The sequence below is a fragment of the Uloborus diversus genome, chromosome 4 (assembly GCF_026930045.1).
Source record: "Uloborus diversus isolate 005 chromosome 4, Udiv.v.3.1, whole genome shotgun sequence".
NCBI lineage: Eukaryota > Metazoa > Arthropoda > Arachnida > Araneae > Uloboridae > Uloborus > Uloborus diversus.
The window spans coordinates 46,740,771-46,764,018 of NC_072734.1; the positions used below are offsets into that span (position 1 = coordinate 46,740,771).

At 34.7% G+C, this 23,248-nt stretch overlaps 1 protein-coding gene across 1 annotated transcript in view; it reads right to left on the bottom strand.

The window, feature by feature from the left end:
• The window catches only part of LOC129220106 (CSC1-like protein 2), a 114,236-nt gene that overhangs the window by 55,362 nt on the left and 35,626 nt on the right, over window positions 1–23,248 (bottom strand). Inside the window, exons 2-3 of the mRNA XM_054854447.1 lie at window positions 4,959–5,106; window positions 3,080–3,186 (exon numbers count right to left, since the gene is read on the bottom strand). Of these exons, the coding sequence (XP_054710422.1) occupies window positions 3,080–3,186; window positions 4,959–5,106 (255 nt within the window). The remainder of the gene's footprint in view (window positions 1–3,079; window positions 3,187–4,958; window positions 5,107–23,248) is intronic.

Genomic DNA, 23,248 nt, shown 5'->3' on the forward strand with positions numbered 1-23,248 from the left:
AAAAAAAATTTCAAGCTTTTCATCGCATAGTGAAAAAAGATATCCTATGATTCGTAAACGAAAAAAAAAAAAAAAAACTCGTGCGAATTGAATTTACTTCAAACAAATTGTATTGGAAAGAATTTTTGACTTTGAACAAGAGCAAAGAAGCTTTTCTGGTTTTATAAGCTTCAATATTTTCTGATAAATTCTAAACTTTTCACATGAACCAACTTCACGGTGGACTCATCTTCTGATATTGATGAAGAAACAAAGATAATTGTCCTGGATTTACAATTTCAGCTACAAAGGCAGCTGTCATTGGTTTGATTTTTTTTTTTTTTTTGCAGCTGAAAGTGTAGATCAACATGGTGCGGATATGTTTGCAACTGTTGACTAAAACGCGTTAACGAAATACATTTTAAATCCAAAAGTTTCCAACGAAAACAACATTTTTTTTTCTATGCTATAAAATTTTTTTAAAGGTTAATTTTTATATTAAGCTTTTTATTGAGTATAATATAACTAATACACTTTATTGCTGTAGTTGCTAGTAGCAACATCGTGTAATTAAGATGTTTATTCTGGAAGTATTTTAGGGAACTCGGGCTTTTATTTTTGAAAAATCAGATGCAGCGAACCCTCGACTAAAGCGATCCCTCAAGTCGATCAGTTGAGGATTCGTTATAGCGGGATCCGGGGTTTGACTATATACACCTTCCTTTCAAACAGATTTTCTAGTTATGAGGGAAAATAGCTGCGCATTGCGTTTTTTCGTAATGAAATTATTATTATTTTGCAGTTGGGGTTGAATTATAGGGAAATTCTGTTTCTCGCTTGAGATGTTAAGTTTCTTAAGAAATGTTTATATTGTTACCAGTTCCGTGCTTTTTCAAACTTTCTTTAAATGACGACACAGTTCTTGAGAAAACACAGGAGGTTTATTTACAACTATGTACAAGAAATATCGTTAATAACTGCTAAATTAACCATAACAAATAGGTAAATATCGATTAAACTGTATACTCAACGGTCAACCACGTATTTACATCAAAATACGCAAAAATACAGCGCAAGGCTAAAACGCACTTTCCAAAGCAAGAACTAAAACGAGACTAACTCATCCCGCCGTCGGCTATGGCTATTTATAAATCCTAGAGAAGTTTCCACAAAATTCGAAATGCTTCTTGTATTTTCTTTTTATTCCATTCACAAATGTTATCCGGGAACCATATACTTCAGTCGAATGTTAGGGGGTTGTATTGTATGTACATTACAAGAAACTATTTACAGGTTACGTTACTAAGACAATTTTAGATGAAAAATAATGGAATAAACGCCAAATTTAGCTAGATTACAACAAATTAATCATAAAAATAATTACTATTTACAGAGTTTGTGACAATATAAAATTTAATTATGTTCATTTATTACTCGTTTTAACCTTATTGTTTAAACTCTGATGAACTTGATCCGAAATTTATGTAGACTCTATTACTTTTTTTTCTCTATTTAAGTGCGGCTGAGAGTGCTTATGTATATATAAAAGCGTCAATGGCGTTGAAAACTTAGTACAGTGAAACCTGTGTATAACGATACTGTCTATAACAATAAAGCTGTCTATAGCGATATTTTCCTTGGCCCCAGCAAAATTTCAGCCTAAATAACCAAAATGTCTATTACGATAATCTGTCTATTTCAATATTTTTTTAGGTCCCAACAGTATCGTTGTAGACTAGTTTTACTGTATTCTTTGCTAAGAGCGACATTTTTACTCGTTAAGTTTTCGGAACAGACAAAAAACGGACCCGTCAGACCAAAGATAGCTCGTAAAATCCACGTTTTTGCCGACTTGGTATTAATTTCCTGGAGTGTGAAACGAATCTATGATTGGAATCTTTTAATATTATTTGAGTATCGCGGGTTAAAAACCAGTGTATGTGGTAGGTTTTTTAAGTTTTATAAATTCTTAGCTTTAAAAAAAGTTCCATTATCTCGTCGCGATATATCAGAAAAAAATCATGTTTAGCATATGAACATTTTTTGCTGTATACGCTTCGGTTGTATTAAATTTTCGACGCTGCACAAATATTAATCGTATTAATTTTTTAACCGACTTCAAAAAGGAGGCAGTTATCTGTTCATACCTTATGTATGTTTTTTTTTTTTTTTTTTTTTGTCCACTCACAGCGTCTCACCTATAGAACCGATTTTGACGATTCTTTTTTTTTTTTTGATAGATGGGGATAGCTCAACTTAGGTTCCATTACCTTATTTGACCATATTTGTTTTTTAGAAAAAAAAAAGTTACGGGTAAAAAACAGTAAACTTCATGCAATTTCTCTATTAACTGATCAAATATAAAACCCATTGTTACAAAAGTTGGGTGCCATACAACGGTAACATTAATAGTAATTGTGATGATAATTTTTAATAAAGGCTTCTCTGAAGCAACCATCAAGTTTCGTCAGTGTCATTGCTCTATAGTGGGGATAAACCTAACCAGGAAGCGAGGTAATGCAGTGGTAAAGATCTGCTTAGCCTTCACAATGCTACCAGGTAAGGTTTGCCTCAACTATAGTAGTATATTTATTGTTATCATCTATGCCAATAACAGATGATCTGGGCTAACTAAGGAGATACAGGATTGCTGAAGAAAAAAAAAATAGAATCGACTTCAAAATTGCTCTAAAAAGTGAAAAATAATTTTATTCTTTAAACACCATCGAAAATACTTTAAACATAATTTTTGAAGTTGGCGCAAAAACGAGAGATAAAATCATTCACAGCCATAACTCAACTACAACTATAAATTAAACCAGGCCCAGTTTCTTCACTACCAAATACATTATGCATTGATGATAGCATATTTGAGTAACGATATAAATGTTTCGTTCCTAACTTTGGATGATTTTCTGACAAAAATATGAACGAAGCATGGTTACACTGGATTTTTACTTTTTGTTTTTGCGCCAACATCAAAAATTATTTTTAAAAGTATTATCGATTGTGTTTAAAGAATAAAATTATTTTTCACTTTTTAGAGCAATTTTGAAGTCGGTTCTATTATTATTTTTTTTTCAAAAATTTTAAATCTTACTTTGTTTCGAAGAGCAGATATCCAGATGAATATATAACAAGAGAAGGAATTAAAACAGAAAGGCCCCACGTAAGTAAAGTTGGCAGAAATCTAATCAGCAGAAAACTCTAGAAATGTGGAAAAGAAATACAATAATTAAGTCAATGAGTGAGAAAAATGTTAAGGTTGTATTTTAATTCATGATTCTGTACTACGTACCCTAAGCAAGGAAACCAAAATTAATCGATGATCAATTAAGTATATGTTCGTTTGTGTATTTTATGTTTTCTCTTCAGTTTTGAAGTTTCCATTTTTAATAACCCCATACAGTTAATTCTAAGCGCGACGCCCGTCGTAGATTTTTGGGAAGTTCTACAAACTATTTCTGAATTGGAAAGGTTTTTTTTTCGCTTTCTGCATGAATTTCTCAAATGTAAACTGAAAAGTACAGTTCAAAGAGAAATATGAAAAAAAAATTGAAATAAAAAGGCGCTAAATTTATGCAGGAGTTCTCAGTGGCTAAGAGGTCACAACTACTTGCTCCTGCAAGTTCCTTCGCCTCTGTTTTCTGTTTATTTTGAAGCTTTTTAGTCTTTGTTTCACTCGTAATTTTTTAACTTAACATTTTATTTTCAAGCATTGATATTCGCTGATTCATAATAAATGTTACGTTTAATCTAATGCTAGTCTACCTTGCACACTATTTTTGGGTTTTTTTAAATCCGTCATAAAATGCTGAAAAAAAAAAAAAAAAAGTTACACCAAGAGTTAGCGTGGCCATCATATGATTTATCAATGTTTTTTCCTGTGCACTTTGTAAACAATGAGCCATCTTGAGCAGGTTAACTTTATGTTTGTTTGTAAAAAGCCTTGGTGTAAAGTAGGGCTAAGGAGTCTGAGGAAAAATGACCGTCAGATATCAAGCTTCTTCTGATCAAAACCGGTTCCGTCCGAAACGGCTTGCTGTCATGGCAACCAGCAAGGAAAACATGTTTCGGGTGGAAAAACTCGGGATGGACGGGACAGACGGCCGTAGTGTGAACAGGCCCTAAGCGGACAAACGTATGTTTTCCGAAAAGGGAGAAGCATTCCAAACAAAAAAACAACATTCTGTCACTAATAAACTTTTAGCTGATAAAATATACTGACTTGCCAACCGGGGGGGGGGGTTCATAAAATGTTCAATGCGAGTTTTTTAAAATTTTGCTATTTTTTTTAAAACTGAACTTTAAGTGTTTTTTTATCATCTTACTTTTTAAATTTAGTTTAAAACATATAAATTAGACTATTTAAGTCCAAATAAGAGTAAATTTGTTTTTTAAGCAATCACGATTGCTTATTGTTCTCATTTGACCGTCTTTGATGTCCGTGCCTTTTTCAACCGTCACCTGCAGGCGCGACTCAGTCTCTCGGTAGCCGCTCCTGGTCGGTGGCGCCCATGTCCTACACACATGCAAGCTCATACACATACGTACTCACACACATACACACACGCGTCTTTACACACATTCTCAGTCGCCAACATGCATACACAAAAGTTTACGCACACACAAAAGCCAACACATACGCATACACAACTAATATACACGTCTCCGCTCAAGAGGAAAGGCAGGCTTGGAGGGACAGACGCCGTGTCTAGAAACAAGTGAGTACGGTCCTGTCGCAACTCGTGATTGCGAAAAACATAATTTGAATTCAAAATTTCAGAATTCAAATTAATTCCCCCCCCCCCCTCCACCAAAACTTCTCGTGTAAGGTCCTGCGTCCCCTTACTGGATGTTTGCCATATTATGCGTGGGCTGTCCGTAAATGTTAACATTTGATTTTATGAAAATGCGCATAATCAAAAATAAAGTAACCAAGCTAAGAGAAAAGCAATTTATAATGAAAGCAAGCATACCTCAGATTCCAAAGTTTCGCTGAGATTCTTAAAGTTTAAGCCGCTAAGGATGATGGCTGGTGTTGTCACGAAGAAAGCCACTACAAATACCAGAGTATTGATAAAAATAAAGCGGGCAGTATATACTTTACCACCTCTAATATTTTCCCTGAAGAAAAAAGGTCGCTTTAACCATAAAAAAATATTAGCTAATATTAAATTATTACATGAAAGTAATAAAACTTACACGGTTTTTTTGTGATTATTCAGGGTGTGTCACAGTTCTTGCAGAGTCAGTTTGGAAGGGTTTTTGAAGTAAGCTTATTACTAATGCATAGGCTTGCCAGACTTCCAAAACGTTCAAACGGGACATCGGAATCCCCCCCCCTCGTGTCGCGGGTATTCAAAAAGGTACGCTCCCTTGGCTGGTTTTTAGAGGGCTTTAAATAAATGGCTACTAATTATGAACCAAAATCAAGGGAAATAATACATGACACAGGCAAATAAATTTAAACATTTTATTTCTTTAAACAGTAATATGTGCTTTTCATTGGATATAATTTTTTGGTTTTAATCTTGTTGTAAAAATCTTTAAAAGCTAATTCAATACCAATTTTTCATGCTAATGCTACAAATGACAAGGTAGTTATCCTAAAATACCCTTTACAGTTAATTATTGAACTTATTTGGTCATCTGTAATCAAATTTATCTTTTACTGGGACGTGAAGTAAATCAGCCGGGACACCAGAATTTTGTCTGCAAACCGGGACTGCCCCGGTCATTACTGAAACAAAATTAAATAGCGTACTGAAGCGCGAATTGGGCCAAAGAAATTGCACATTTCCCACCAATTTGCAAAAAATAAAGCCATATAATTTATAACAATGTTTTTCACTCCCTAAAGAAATTCCAAGAAAAGTTTATGCTTTGGTATGTTGTTATTCTTCATTCCCTTATTAATATTAGATCCTCCAAACCTCTTCTCTCGCTAACATTACCAAAGCTCATAATTGGAGGTAATATTTGCGTTTTTAAGGTTTCAATTTTGAAAAATGAATGGAAGAGCGCCCCCGATCCCATTCACCCCTTATGTAACAAAAGATAGTCAGAATACATTTCTAAGATTACAAATGAAAAAAAAAATTCCTGGGATGGATCCTCCTTCCCCTAACATCATCGAAGATCGCCTAAAACTGCATTTTTAGAGCTTCAGTTTTGAAAAGTAGATGAGGAAGCGTGCACAAACCTCTTCTCCCCTAACATTAGCAAAGATCGTCTAAAATGCATTTTTAAGACTACAAATTCGAATTTTTTCCGGGGAAGAAGTTTCTTCCCCGGATCCCCTTATCCCGGAATTAATATTATACTTACGATTAGGTTCAATATTGTCAATACTTAGATCTAGTAACGGCTTCTCCTTAAAACAGAAGCTGAAACTCATTCACTTTCTCTGTATTTAAGATACGCTTGAAATAATTAAGAGGCTGCCAGTTCCATAAGTTTTTGATCTCGCAACGCCCCTCCCTTCTCCCTCTTTCTATATATACATATATGTATATAAGGGGCGGCAAATTTCGATTTTGCCAAAGGCGCCAAAATTGTTGTTACGCCTCTGGTGGGACGCCTGGCAAGCCTACTAATACAGCAATAAAATTGACATTACTGAAGAAAGAAACTCTGCAAATTTTGTTTTAGAAATTTTGTTTATATAACATTTCATGATGCGGCAGATATCAAGTCTAAAGTTAAATTCTTGTTTCACTCGCTGCACACATGCCACGATCAAAGGTAGAGTAAATGCGGTTGTGATCCTTTTGTGTAAATTTTGTGAATCACGTGTCTCAGGGGGTACTAATACCCGACTTTTGATGTAACCCCATAAAAAGATGCATGGAATTAGGTACGGATAGCGCGTGGCCACCAACGAAAGTGATTTTCGTCGTCAGAACTTCGTCCAATTCCGCAACCAGGAAAGTCGTTATTGAGGAACTGATGAACATGTCAGGTAATGGGGAGGTGTCAAATCTCGTTACAAAATGCACGACCTTGATTGTGACATAATACAGCAAGTGACAGAAGAATTAGTCTTAACATTTGATATCTGCCGCATTACGAAAGGTTACGTATTGAATATTTGGAAAACAAGTTCCTTTCTCTGGTAAAGGCAGAGTTGTTGCTATTATTGGTAATACGCTTCTTTAATAAGACTTCCAAGCTCTGGAGGGAATTGCCACAAAAACTGGATACTTTGCGGCACCCCTCGCCAATTCTTGCGGCACCCCAGGGTGCCGCGGCGCGCAGTTCGAGAACCCTGGCTGAATCCATGCTTCTAATGAACGACCAGTGTAAAAGGAACGTGTAGCATCAACGACATTACAACAAGCTACTAAAACGGAATAAAAGACCAATGATCGTGGTATGATAAATCAAGTGAAACAAGAATTGACCTCAGCAGGGGGGGGGGCCCATCTCCTTAAGAACAAGGCGCACCCCCCTAAATATCGCAAAGACCACCCAAATAAGCAAGTGCCCCCCTCCGAAAAATTAAAAAATGCCCCTCAAAACACCCCCTAAAAATTTCAATGTCGCAGTCTGCGCCATGACCCCCTCCCCTAGGTAGGCAACCCTGCTTAAGACCAGGCCGACGAGAGGCTATGTCAGCCTACTCGGAAAGTAGAGCCCGGCAACACTGACGGGAAAAAAAAATGGAAGAAAGAAAAAGGGGGGGGGGGGAAACTCCGAATATGAGAAAACGTAGAGATTTAGTAAAATTTACTATTTTGGTATTTACTGTTGTGGCACTTTAAATAGAGTTAATTGTTTTCTAGTAAGCAGTTTTGATCCCCCCTTTCTTTTTTTCTCCCCTCTCCCATCTTTTTTTTCTTCTTTTTTTCTTTTCTTTGGGGGGGGGGGGAGGGAAGGGCCCGACGACCGCCTTGGCTCTCTGCGGCCCTGCTTTAACCTAGATATCTGCCGTATTACGAGAGGTTGACGCATTGAACATTTGGGAAACGACTTGTACAGTTTCTTTTTCCAGTAAAGTCAACGTTGTTGATGTATTTGAATATTTGTTTTAATAAATCTTCCACAGGGGCGGCAAATAGGGGGGTGGAGGGAGCGGTTGCACTTCCAAATTTTTCACTATGAATAATATTTATTAACTTATTATTAGGATATTTATTTTGATAACTTAGAAAATCATTTGGCTGCATTTTCAGAACAGAAAATACTGATGGAGAGTAATTGTTTGCTAAACTAAAGAAGTAAACTCTTCACATGAGTTAAATATGGGTCATTCCATGCGAAATCAGCAAAATTCGCAAAAAAGTGGTGGCCGCATGGTAACAGATTTTTATGAAATTTGGTATACAGGTTCCTTTTATGCCTGTATAATAATATCTAAAATATTTTTGCTTAAAATTTTTTATTTAAATAGTTACATGCGATTGAAAATTGGTCAAATTGAACAGCATTCTCATAAGTGCTAAATGTTGCACTTTTGAAGGCTTGTATCTTGTTAACTATTTAATGAAAACATAAAAGTTAGATGTTTTTGCAGTCTATGGAGTAGGGTAATCAATCTGATATCAGTAAAATTTTCAAAGTTCATCAATATCTCAGATTCAAAAAAAGATCCAAGTAAATTTTACTTTGCTCTTTCTCAATAGAGATTTGTTTATAGAATGCGGAAATATTTATTTTTTAAGTGTACGTTTATAACTTATGGAGTTATTGAGTCACAAACTGGAAGCAATGAACTCTGAAAATTTAGGCTTAGCGTAAGCATCAACTTCTAATTTCAATAACAAAGCAACAAACAGTTTTTAAACTTTCATACTTTGCATTTCCCCATAGATATGCATGGTTTACCTAAATAAAAATTTTCATTGAAATCTGTGACATGTCAGCCACAGCTGATTTGCTCATTTCGCATGGAATGACCCATATTTCAAAATTGGTGTACTCTGTGTTATAATAGTGCATCTTGTATGAGATGCCCGTACAGTGTTGAGACTGCACAATTTTTACGCGTAAACTCTACACATGTCATTTTACATAAATTTTTATGCTCAATGCTCATATTACAACTTAATGTTTAGCTAGTAAGTGTTCATTGATTCTTTGTACAAGAACCACAATTTAGCAACTCGGTGTATTATTTGCTTTCATAGAAACTTTTTGTAAAGACCCCACATCAACAAATACTTTCACTCAACAAATATATCTTGAGGCACTTTACTTGACTATCTCTGAGTGACACAAGATGGTACGAGGGGGAACCCAAAAATAACCGGATTGTTGTTTTAAAATATTTATATATTAGTTTATTCGCAAAATTTCTTTAGTATCCTTCAAGGTGTTCACCCTTAGATGCAATACACTTGTTAATTATTTTTTTCCACTGTTGGAAGCTCCCCTGGAACTCTAACTTTGACCATGTTCAGTACCAGTTGCGAAGCAGTTTTTACAGCCTCTACATCATCAAAAAGCTTCACTTTCAGAATTTTTTTCATCCTCGGGAACAGAAAAAGATCAGAGGGGGCTGTGTCTGGCGAATACGGGGGTCGAGGAACGACTGGCCACTCCTGAGAGGCCAAGTAGCGGTTAATAGTGAAGGCTGTGTGTACTGGAGTGTTATCATGGTGAAGGAACCATTCTTCCGATCGCCCGCGCGAGCTCCAACTCACTCTTGTTTCTTCTAAAGTTTCGTCATTCGTAAAACGATGACTCTCGTTGATTTTTAGCGGATTTTTTCAACGTTTTCATGATTTCGAGACGTTGAAGGGCTCTCAGAGCGAGCATGATCTTCAACATTCATGATAACCACGTTTAAAGCGCCCAAACCACTCGAAAACTTGTGTACGGCTCATAGCATCGTTCTTGAAAGCTTGTTGAAACATTTGGTAAACTATTCCGTTGCCGACTTTTCAAGCAGGAAGCAAAATTTCAAATTTACAATTTGTTCTTTCAGATCTGCCATAATGAGTTCGCAAGCGGAAAGCAACAACACCTAAGAAAACCAGCACTAACGATCAGACATTATCAATTAAACTGCCGCCAATTGCACAGCTGGTTGTAAAGGTCTCACTTGAACCATGTAGATCGCACCATTAGTCCGGTTTCTTTTGGGTCCCCTTGTTATTCAAGGTATTAAATCTATAAAAACCCCTGGAAGAATTACTGGAAAGCGACCTTTTCAATGATAGAAAATCTGACGTCATTTTAATATGTATGACTTTGTTTGAATTTTGTTCATTTTATTTAAACTGCGGAGCGTTTTTTGAACAATGCTACACTCTATCATAAAAATGTCAATCCGCTAATCTTAATTCTTGGATTGACAATTTGAACTATTAGTAATTAATTTTCGTACCAATGGATACTTGAATCAAGTGTGGAACTTTGTAACAGAACCTTCCATGTCAGTTTTTACTGCATCCCAATGTAGAAGAGGTGACAAAATCCACATGAAGTTGTAGTCAAAATATTAAATCAATATTTTGAACAAAATGATCAATTCAGTTCCTCAAATAATTAAGAAATTAAGACAGGATTTGATGAGATATATTTATCATTGTTCTTAAGCTCCATATTCTGTAGGTCGATGATAGAAAACGAAAAAGAAAATATTACACTTATATGTAAAATTAATAGTATGAGGGAAGAGGATTTGTTTTGTGAATTGCGACTATACTTTTTGATGACGCAAAATAAATACTAGCCAAATTTTAAAATCTTTCTTAGTAATTTTAAATAGAGGGATCTGAAAAAAAAATGTGTTTTTTAACTTTCTTGCTTCCGTTGGTTTTTGATCGTTTCAACCAGGTCAGCTTGAAAGATGACTTTTGTGTCTCAGGAGGGTAGAAAATTACCTTCGAAGCGCAATGAGGCAAGCAAGATATTCATCTTTTGCTGTTCTGGCAATAAAGCAAAACACTGGATATTGTTTTAATACAGTTTTTTCTGTTTTTACTGACCCCAAAACTAGCAGATTAAAACTTTTACTAAAACTAAAAACTTGTACCGAGATATATATTTTGTGAGATAACTTATTACAAAAATTTAAAGCTTGGTCGCAAAACTTTTAATTGTTCTTAACAAACCTAATTATTTTTAACATTAAAACCATTTCATTATCACTTCCTGTTAACCAATATGGATTTTATATCGTACTGAGAAAATTCATGTTCAAGAATCTCGACCCCCCCCCCCCCCCAAAAAAACGAAATGCTGAAATGCCACCCCTGATCTTCCACACATTCAAACACCCTAACATCTATATAATTTATTATTCAGTCTCTCGGATCAGGACTTCCGTAGTTCACATTTCGCTGATTTTTTTATTTGTATACTTATGTTGTTAAAATTGGGGAATGCTAAACGTTAGATTTCCAGACGATTCTTTCAATTGTTCAGAGAGACATTCACCGTACAACTCAAAATTCATGATAAAAGTTACTATTTTTTCTTCCTTTCACAAAAAAGGAAGTATTATATTCTCAAAAAAAAAAAAAAAAAAAAAAAAAAAAAAAAAAAAAAATCACTCAAAAATCGACCTTAATTTCCATTTTACTCACCCCCGATTTAATATTGAGTTTTTTTTTGTTTTTTTTTCGACTCGACCGCTCGTGGATAAGTGCCTAAGAACGTATAGAGACGCAAAATATCCATAATGACAACTCCCGAGTTAATTACAACGATTTTTTTCGTGACGTCTGTATGTATGTGCGTATGTATGTCGAATAACTTAAGAACGGTAAGTCCTAGAAAGTTGTAATTTTGTACGTAGACTCCTAGTGGGGTCTAATTGTGCACCTCCCTTTTTGGTTGCATTCGGGTGTTTCTAAAGGAGTCTTTTGCCTCTTTTTGGGGTTAATCATTGTTAATTTCGATGTAAACTCAAGTGGTGTTATAATTTGGCGGACACTTGGCGATACATCGCCAGTCTTTTGGTCGCCAAGTTTTGTCGCCAACTTGGCGACAAAAAAGGCGGATTTTTTTTTTCAAAATCTGATTTCAATTTGGGTACTGTTGGTGATATTTAGAGAGTAAACTATTGAATCACATTAAAATTGCCAGTAATGGGGAAATGACATTAAATTGGAGTAAAAGGAAGTCATGTGATGCACACATCAGCTCGTTTTTAATTAAGAAAATAATGAGTTTTAAGTATAAATTTTCTTTCAGTTTTGAATGTAATGATTTTTTTTCCAGCTGAAAAAGCTTCATGTTCCGCATACTTAGTGAAATCTTCTGCAGTATAAATTACTTCCCTTTACATTTTCCAAAAAAAAAAAAGGGAGCGAAACCCTTTTGTGTTAAAGTTCTCTGTAGCTAGCGTGTTCGTCAACAACACTCATAGCATTAAAAACATTCTATATCCTTTTGTATACATATAAGAAGATTATTGAGGACTTCTTGGTCTCAATACAGAAAATCTGCTATTGAGACCAACTGTTCGAATGTTTGGATTATTTTCTCAGTTGAATATTTATTCTGTGCTCACTAGGGGGGGGGGAGACATGCCGGGGCCCTTGCCCTGGCGTGCTCTTTTCATTCTAGTTCTGTGTTTTTTGTCGTTGAAACTCGATATAAGAACAGGAAGAAAGACGAGCAAAGGTGGCATTTTCAAGTTTTTTGCCCCGGCTCGGAAAAGTAGTAGATTCTCCACTGTATTTATTCTTAGCATTGAGAGATCAATTGGGATTACAATCTCTGCATCCACAATTTGAAGTTACGAATTTATAACAATAAAAATACAATTTTTAGTAAAAATTCAAAATAACGGCGATTCTCACCATATAATGTTTGCTGGATCTGCTGCCTCTCCTATAGTTATATCACCAACTGTTGGCAAAATAGAAGACTGCACAGTATGTTTGTCTCTTGCTCTAAAGGAAATAGGGGTATTGAACTACAATCATTTTCCATATTATTTTCTTTAGAACATTTGTAAGTTATTTCAAACTAACGTTTCGTATCTTTATATGTTCTTGCATGCAAGGGGCGTGTACGAAAATTTTCGGGTCCGTCACAAGTGACTTTGCCGGGCTCCCTCCATATTATTCACTCCTGCGTCTCTACATATATTTTACCCCTCATTTAGAAAATCTCGGGCACCCTTCAGGCGCCGGGCCAGGGTCAACAGGTGTCCCTTCTCCCCCCTCTCCCTGTGCACGCCCCTGCTTGCATGTTCAGTTTTCATATTTTATACATCGAGTGGATTTTTTATAATCTACATTTTATTTCTCATACCATTGTTTTTGCATTTTTTAAAAACATGATTGAATGTGCTTTCCATTTAAAACAACAATATTTTGAAATTTTAAAAATATGACACCTATAATTTTGAGAGAATGAATTAGGTCTCAATTTTTATGGCACATAATGATTTTTCTTTTTATACTTTGCTTCAACAGAAACAACTTTGTTTAAGATAAGTCAGACTTCGTAGTTGTCCTGATTTCCTGATAAAAATATTGTGTTCTGATTTGTGCTGATTTGTACACTGCACACATTAATAAAATATTTAAAGTGTCCTGATGTTTTTGTAATAGTTGCGTCCTGATATTTTTTCAAAGCCACCACGAAGTCTGACAATTACAACAACCCTTAAAAAGATGCATGTGAACGAATTTGGAATGTAAGCCGAATGAGAGAGAAAACTTAAAACTGCTACAAAACAGATATTATCGTGTGTAGCTCATTTATTTCTGAACGAACTTGATAGGAAAATAAGTTTACCTTTTGGCTTCAATTGTTCATTCAGTATGCTTACCTTGCAGTATCAAATACGTTATTATCTTAACCACTTATTAGGACTTTATACCACTTATTTTTTATGATGACAGTACGCAAGTCACTGAAATTCTCAATCAGTTCGATTTTAAAGCTATATTCTTTTCCTTTAACTGTAATTAATAATTTGATACAGTTGATCTGCTTTGTTATTAACTTGCTTGTTTGTTAATGCAGACTTTCCTCTTCATGGCAAATTAAACGAGCTCTCAAAATTACCTTGCATCAACAACACACATACATACGTCTGTATCTATACATATATCATTCACGAGAGGACCATGAAGGATTTTGATGCTCATAAAGGAGCCACGTCAAAACATGTAGAAGGACCCCGATTTAGGAACTCTCTACACAAATTTCTGAAGATCTTGTGTTTATCTTTCATGTTTATGGAAATGCCTGATGATGCAGAGATTAAAATTAATTTAAATGTCTTTGTAAAAACTTTAAATTTCGTTGGCACTTTAGCATTGGAATCAGGTATGCCCATATGCCGCATCCCTTCAAAAGGTTCGGAGCTTCCCCCGTACAACGAGAGCCTTCAGAAATGAGATTAAAACCCCTCTCAAATTAACCATTTAAAAATTTCAATGACGCAATTTATGCCATGCCCCCCCCCTCATGGGCTTATCGTTGATACAAACAACATGTAATACTTTTTAAACAGGATCATGAAATACATTACTTTTCAGCTTCAAATTTAGTAGAGAACGTTACGAATGCTTCAGGTAATATAGTTCGTGGCAATTTCTCCAATTCCAAACATAACTTGTTTTTCCATTCTTCAACTTTTTCATTGTAATATTCATCCGCTTTTCTCTAAAAAGATTCATAAAAATATGTGCATTTCTTCAAATACACAGAACTACAGGGCGTTTCATAAAGAGTGGAAGAAAAAGAAAGGAGTTATGTAAACGTTGTAATTCCTTTTAAATCAACCAAATTTACAGTATAACTAACCACGTTTCTATAGATGTTCAATGTGTAGCCCTCGGGTGACACCGTGAATAATCTAAGCGGTATTCCATTTCGTGTCACTATCGTCATAGTGCATATGATGGGTTCCAGCGGTAATGGAAGGACAGTTTGTACAACAAATCGATGTATTTCTGTCTGTGAGCATATCAAAATACGTATTCCTTCAAAAACTCATGAATAGAATTTTATACACATGATAGTAAATTGCTAAAAAAGCCAAAATCAGGATTTTTTTGTCAGTATTTTTTTTTTAATGAAATTTAAAAAGCGGTAATGGAAGGACATTTTTGGGACTTTAGCTCCACGCTATCAGGTCCTCCCTAAAAGTTCAGCTAAACTTTAAAAGAGGAAATTCTATGAAAATTAGAGCACATACCGGAGTGTCCAATCATTACAATTTCACCTCTAGATTGAAAAAAATAACTATTTTTTGCAAATAAATTACGTGTTTGTTAAGGGTAATGGAAGGGCAGTAACGGAAGGACAAGAAGTCCAAAACAATTAAACTTGGTAAATTTCAACTTATTAACTTTTATCCTGAAACAATGATATCTAATGCCTGAGCCATCTGTTTCAATTCTGAATCCTTTAAATATTCAATAATTTTATCAGAATCCATAGAACATTCATATTCTTTCTCAGGGGACACAAAGATCATTCCCACATTATTATACATTCTCGCCTGCATAATAATGTGTTGCCTCGTTAACTGCCTTGCCAAAATTAAAGACTTACGAAAATAAGAGCTTTCACACTATTTGCTTCTCAAGTGTGTTTCCTACATTTCATCTGAATCCTTTAAAAATGTAGGCGAGAACACTTTGCGGCAAAGTGTTCTCGCCTCCATTTGGAATTTCCCTGAACTAAAATTCCACAGGAAAAAAATTATAAAGGGCTTACCACGAAAATGTAGTATAGTGTAGTAATGATTTTTTTTTTTTTTGAAAAAGTAGCAATTGAAATAGCATAGTAAAACATGTTTCTGAACTCATAAATTATTTGCCCTCGTGTCATTGTCAAAATATGATGACAAAAAACAAGCATTTCTTAAAATCAAACATTACAACTAAGAGGGTGCAATAAGCTGCAAATGCTCAAATTCTCTGTCAAAATATTTGTTCACGTGCAGTTAATTTTACGCCTTAAATTAGCAGAAAAAATGAAGAGAAAATTTCAATTTCTTTTCTTCTCCTTTAATAAGGTACTAGAACTCAAAGAACTTTTGTCATTTGGGGACCCGTAAAAGTCGGAGGTCCTAAGCCATGGCTTCAAAACTGAAACGTAAAACTTCTTCCGTTTAAAACTGGATTGTTGTTGCATCTGTGTTATGACGAGTTTTCAAACACTGAGAAGACGCCTTTTCTTCTTTGTCATGACTCGCGCTGGGATCTACCCAATTCCAGATAATTATTCTTCATTTTAAATATACATTTCTTATACTTTCTAATATTTTATCTCTTGCATGCAAATTTCTTTTTTATCTCGTTCATTAGGTATACTTTTGATTTATATTAATAAAAAAAAATTTGCGTGTTCAATTATTTTTAAAATCTGGGGCCATCTTCAAACACGGAAGGCCCCGGCCAACAGGTGTCCCTTCTCCCCTCGTATGCACGCCCCTGATTGGAAATACAGTGAAATCCCGTTACAACGAACTTCAAAGGACCGCAAATTTTGTTTGTTGTAACGGGAATTTCGTTGTAATGGAATTCAAATAATATAATGGCAGTTATATAGGGACTGAAAATGTAGGTCATTGAAACGGAAGTTTCGTTTTATTGGTATTCTTTGTAACGGAATTTCACTATACTTGTTAAAACGAAGGGATCTAGGGGTTGATCCTTCTTCTCACCTAGTGCGGAACCAGCTTCTGGTTCTGGAACGAGTCATTTCCGGAACCCAAATCTTAAGTGGCATTTTTAAGCAAAAAATAAGGCATCATAGGCAAATTTCTTGCAGCAGAAGTCTCCAAAAATTAGCAGCTTTAGGCTATCTTTGGTCACTAATGAAGGGGGGGGGGGGGGGGTATGACTCCTATACACCCCTCAAGATCTGCTTCTGCTACTCTCTGCGTAGCTGCTTCTTTCACATTTGTTGAGTTCTACTTGCTGGAAAGGAGCGTAATACATGGGTTTGTGTTCTGACGTTATTTCTTTAGTAAGTAATGCAAGCTGTTTAAACTACTACTAAATAGTATGATTTATTTCCAGTGTAAAACTTTTATATTACGTTGCTGTTGTCGTCGTTTCTTAATTAATAACCACTCTGAAGGTATGGAAAGCCATTGCATTTTTGCAAAACTACAACAAAATTAATCCGCGTCAATTCTCCGCAAAATACCTTTCCTTATTATCAGAAACAGATGCAAACAATGTCAAAATCATAGCTCAATTTATCAGAGCTACTATAAGTGTTTGACATCACTTATGAAAAATAAATAGCGTTTCTTTCTTAAATTAGGGTGATACAATCTTGAAACCATATGGTTGCAGCTTCTCTTGTTTCGTTCTTATATAGTCACCTAAATATAAAATTTATTAATTCCGAAATTTCACTTATGCTTTTGTAATACAGTAAGTAATGCGTTAAAACCCTTACACATCTTCATCTGCGGTTGTTGCGTTATAGGGATGTTTTCATACAATTTTATCTACGCTCACAAAACCATCTGGCCATATAGGCATTATGCTTGAAAAAACATCTTTTAAAAAAAAAAACTTTCATTTTTATGGCCAAATTGTTTTATATCATACGTTACCGAATTCTGGTCACATGGCCATACACAATAAAACCAGCAACACCAGCACCACTTTTTGACCATCACATCTCTCTTTTGGGTAACTTTAATGTAGTCGGCATAATTTTGAATTTCATGCAGATTTCTCCTAAGAAACACCAAAAAAAAAAAAAAAAAAAACAGGATTATTGCTAAGAAAAGGAAGCCTACTATGCAAATGAAATTACTGCAAAAATAGGGGAGATTAAACTATGAACGGACCATTTTCGGCAAAATCGCCCTATATCAAAAATCAGTTTGATGTCCGCATGATGCTGTTTTGGCATGTTCTCGGGGAGAGCAATGTGCTGTTAATTGTGTTTGTCTCTCTAAATGTTTGTAAATGTTGTGTGTGTGAAAGGTTGCTTACTTTTTAGAAGAGCCATACTAAAGTTGAAGGGGAGCGCAGGGTACACGAATGTTACAGTGACAATATTTTACCACCATCGTATTTGGTAGTACAATTTAAGTGAACCTTGGTTATCTAGGTTACAAATGAATGAGGTAATATTGACATTATCTGCTTTACAAAAACCTGAATAGCCAGTTTAAAGCAATTAGAGATGCTGTTTCAACTGGTATCGTACCTGGTGTGGTTGAAATAGTTTCCGATTGTTTTAAACTGCCTATTGTTATTTTTGTAAGGCAGAAAATGTCAATATTGGCAATAATATATATAGGTAAAAAAAAAATCTTTGCTTATCAGATCCGTTATACTGGAGTCAAGTGGTGGCAGTGACTCTCCTGGTATATTACTCGTATACATATGAGTCAGTGAAAATCAAAGGAATATAAGGGGACATTTTCAAGTTAAACGCATTTAAAGATAAGGTCCTAGGTAGGCTTTCATTGATTTTTCTTTTCTTGATCATGCTGTATAACAGAGCCTACTAGGGCTACTAGTATTTCCTTTTGCACTAAGACAGAGGAGAAGTTCACCTACCGTTTGTGCTGGTTATATTCAATTTTTTAATTTTGTCACTTACATATCTTTGCTTCTCACTGCCTCATATATAGGCTTGGGGTTGGACATTTTTTGATTCGTATGCATTGCGTATGTACGCTTCGACATATTTCTTCTCTTTTGCGCTAAAAGAAAAATTGAGGTATAAATTTAAATTTGCCTCGTGAATTTTCTCAAGCTGTAAAATAATTCTGAAGAAAAGATAGTCATTTAGTGTGAGTTTTCTCTTTAATTTCACGAATCAAATGAGTCTTTTCCTTCGAAAGGTATATAAGTCCATTTTATGTTATGTGGAGACATTTAAGGGTTTGTTTTTGAATAGTATGAAAAAAAAATCGGTACATGTTATTGTTAAAAAAGGCTCCTTTTTTGTTTTCTATATGTTAAATTGATTTAGGTTTGTGATGTCTTAATTGATAAAGGATTAGACAAAAGAGCTTGGTACTTTTCATGGCCTCAAGTGGACTTACACTACTTTTAAAGTCAACAAAATTGTAAAAATCATTCCTTCATGAAATAGTTAGTATGGGTAAATCAAACCATTTTTTAAATGAATTTTAGCTTAATGTACTAAAAAAGGCAGGCTATTTGAATATTTCTTCCGCTAATGCCATTTAAATTACTTGAATGCAAGTTTCCGGCAACCAAGAAACCTGGAGCGAAGTGTTCCCATGAATTAACATGGAACTTCGGGTGCCGATGCGCATGAATACATTTGTTTCCAGCCATGAAGGCAAAACTCGCCTTTCGTAGAGGAAAGTGGGGTAAAACCGGGACCCTAAGATTTGTAGGCTTCCAGAAATCACTGTTTCTATCATTCAGGAACAATATTTTGCAAAAGAATGCACTATTTATCTGTAATGCAACCACACTTTCAAACACATAAGTATTTTATTTAAATATTAATTTCTTGGTAAAAAAAAGTTATTTCACCCGGTTTACCCCCATTAGTGGGGTAAAACCAGGTAGACATGTTATTTCTATGAGAAATAAAAATTTTAAAAGTTTTCATAAATTTCAAGTTTTATTTAGTGGCATATGTTAACTATTGTCATAACATAATAGAATAAGTATAAAAGGACACGTATTGATGAGTTGTCAATAAATTTCTTTACCTTTAACTTTTTGGTGTAATATAAGGCCCATTGGCACAAGTCGAAAGTAAAATCGTTATCTTCCTCTTCAGTCCCAGAGCAGCTTTCATGGGCCCCAACGACGACATTGGATCCATCCCTCACAACCCTTGGAGTCCGAGTAAAGCTCATTACAGTAAATGCAGGCACAATTGTCATCCTCTTCAGTGAACTCATCCCTCATTTGCTCCTTCGGTTTTTCTTTTTTGGACTCTTATTTTCTGTCTGTTCCTTTTTGGCATTTTTATAATGTTGTCTTTTTTTTATTCGTTATTCGTCAATCTTTCCTTCAGGTTTTGTTTTCCTTCCGTCCATCTTTGGTCTTCTTTGCATCATTTTTCTTTGTTCTTTTAAATACCCGGTTTTGCCCCGCACGTACAGCGTTCATAAAAAAATGCCGTCATATAACTATACAAAACGCTACAGACAATTACTTAGAATGATAATGAAGGTAATTAAATGCTGTTCAAAGAGAGCTACATACCTTTACTATTGCAGAAACAGGAACGTAGTATAATGGGTCTAGATTGGTTCACACATTTTAAGCAAAAACCACTCAAACAGAATTTTTTTTCACAGGGACGGAAGAAGCGAGTCTTCTTTGTTCTAATTTAATGGCCTCTGTTTCTTCATCAAGGTGGACGGTAGTTCCTCTCTTGTCCACGCGAGTGCAACGCTTACAGAGGGTAGAAGGGGGTACCCGGTTTGCTCCCGACTTCCCGGTTTTACCCTACTTTCCCCTACTACCGAAGAACAACAATAAAGTCTTAAGAGCTGTAACAAAATCCGTAAATTTCATAGTAAAAAAACAAGATAACCAGAGCTAACCGGGCAATTCGTGTTTTGTCCTTGGTAGCTTTAAATTGAGTGATACGGTTTGGCCGTCCAATCCTCGCTCCTGATTTTCTTATAAGCTCAGTAAATGGTGTGTACTTACTGAGTAAAATTCAACTTCACTGAATAAAAGAGTTCCAAAAGCTCTGGACTTGTCTTTGTAATTCTTTTTAAAATAATGTTCTTAAATACTTCAAAACATTTGAAAACATTTATATTTACCAATTTTATTTGGTAACAAAATGAGTTAATATTTGCGACTTACAACTTTCTGTTAGTGAGAATCAAGTCTTGATATAGGTAGGTTAGTTTTATGTCTTCAATTAAAATATCAGGAAAATGCAACCTGAAAGATTTAAAGAGTAAGTAAGATGCTTAAAAGTAGTTAAATCTTATTTATACTTCTTACGTTATCCCTAAAGCAGTAGAACTTAACATAACATTAACGACTCACCTGAAATGTTCTTCTATTTTTTCTGATGATATTTCGTTTTTGAGAAAATGTTTGAGGACTACGGTACGTTCAGTCTAAAAGGCAATGTTGCATGAATTAAACAAATTTTCTTCTGCATACATTTGAAAACCAAACAAGTATAACATTGAAGCTATTAGCAATATAAGTAGCATATCATATCCGATAAATTCTATCCAAAAACGTTTAAAAAAAAAGACCTCTGAGAAATTAGGTAATTTAAAGCAGATATAGAACGAAGAGACACCGTCTACAACAACGATGCATTTATTCTTCAATAAAGAGTAGGGATACGATAGAAAAGGAAAAGTTGGCATTCCATATGCTTTTTTATCTCTAACTATATATATAAAAAAAAAAGGATGTCTGTGGTGGGCCTGCGCCCAAGGGACTTTATATCACCTACAGCCTTGAAATTTTATCCAAAATTACTTTGAACCCCGGTGGTGTGAATATGTTTTTTTTAACTTTAAATTTCGAATTAAATTTTTTGTAATTAATTTTTTAAGCGAAAATTTCACTCAAATTGTTCATTAAAGGGATGAAAGATTTCCCACACTCCTTAACATTCTATGTCTTTCGAAAGAGATGTTTTTTCTGTATTAAAAAAATTCCACTTTTCTCAATTAATAAGAACAGCAAGGGTTTTTATTTTTGCGAAAAGTCCTAGGCTGAACTCAATTAAGTCCAGGGCTAAAAAGCAAAATATACAGTGTGTTTCAAAAAGAATGACCCCATTCTAAATGCGTATTTTATGAAAACTATTGAAAATAGACACTTCAGATTAGTTTTATATTACATTGATAGTAATAAAGTTTTTTTACATGCAAAATTAAAGTTGCTAAATGTGTCCACCTTTGGATGCAAGGCATATGTCAACACGGAAGTCAAATTCGTGCCAAACTTTTGCAAACATGTCTGCATTGACTGCTTACATAAACAATCAGTGTCTTTGAATTGTTTATACCTTCTTCTAATGCCTTTTGGGGCAGGAGGTTCAACACCTGGGTATTCTTGACGAAAATCACTCTGAACAGTTGTTACGGACTCTCACTTCGTGAAACGCAGAACACAATACTAATTTTGTTGTGCAGTCGCCATTTTCACAAACATTGAAATGGCGGGCGAAGAAAGAGAGTTAGTGGCCGTTCATAAACATTTTAAAAATTAATTAAAAAATAACTGTTGGGAAAATGAAAGAATTTTCTGGGTCCATGTTTTTTTTTTTTTTTTTTTTTGCTCATTCTATCAATTTCAGTGACTAAAAGTAGTACTTTTGACTGAAGGAAACAACTCCATTGTTTTGACTTAAAAGGAAAAATATTAAAGGGTGTGCGACATGAACCATCGACTCTCGTTTTTTTGGGGGACACCTAATATGTATGTATACAGTGCGATAGCTGGAAAAAATATTTGAAGGAACGCACCTCTCTGTCTTTTTTGGTAGATTTCATGATTGTCAGATGTTTGTTTTGAGCAAAAAATATCCGTTTCGACAACATGCAGACGTTTTATGATTATAATATTTTTGTTAAGTTTATGTATATTTAACGTACATAGTTTCAATAAACATTAAATTTATTCTCGTGTTTCATATTATAACCTGTTTCTTTTTTTTTAGTAGTTTCCCCTTTTAGTTATTTCGTGATTTACATTTTTTTAAATGTAACCTAAAGTACACATTCAAAATTATCTTTTATTTTATTTTCACCTGTACTATACTACACTTGGAGATATGATATTTCTATTTAGAATTAGTGCACCAATTCACTTGAGTTCAATTTTGCAAATTTTCTGACATCACAAACGGTTTATTAATTTTTTTATATTGTAAAGTTTAATAACTTAGTTTTGTGAGATACTAAAATGAAACCTGCAATTTTTGCAATGGAAAACATTCCTTGCCATTCGGCAGTTGAGAAATATCTTACAAAACGAACTATAATTGCTTGATACATCTAAACCTGAATAAAGTTTTTTTGATTCATTTTTCATTGGTATACTTTCTTACTTTTAAACACTTTAGTTATTTTTCCTTCAAAGAATATTACTGATCTAATGAAAGATTTCGAATGTACGTGAGTATGTCTTGCAGAGAGATCACCTGCAACTTTTTTAAGTGAACGAAGTCATTCAAACGAACAAGTTAAATGAACGGATCAAAAGAATGAAAGATCCTCTGATAAATGGATCATTAAAAAGGAACGACATTGCCCACCTCTACTTTTTGCGATAGCCATCTTGCATAATTGTTTTTTCCAGCAACTGTTTCACTAATAAGCATATACGAACATCCCTGTTATGACGTCCGGAGACTGAATTTTAGTCCTTCTTATGGACACGTCAGTCTG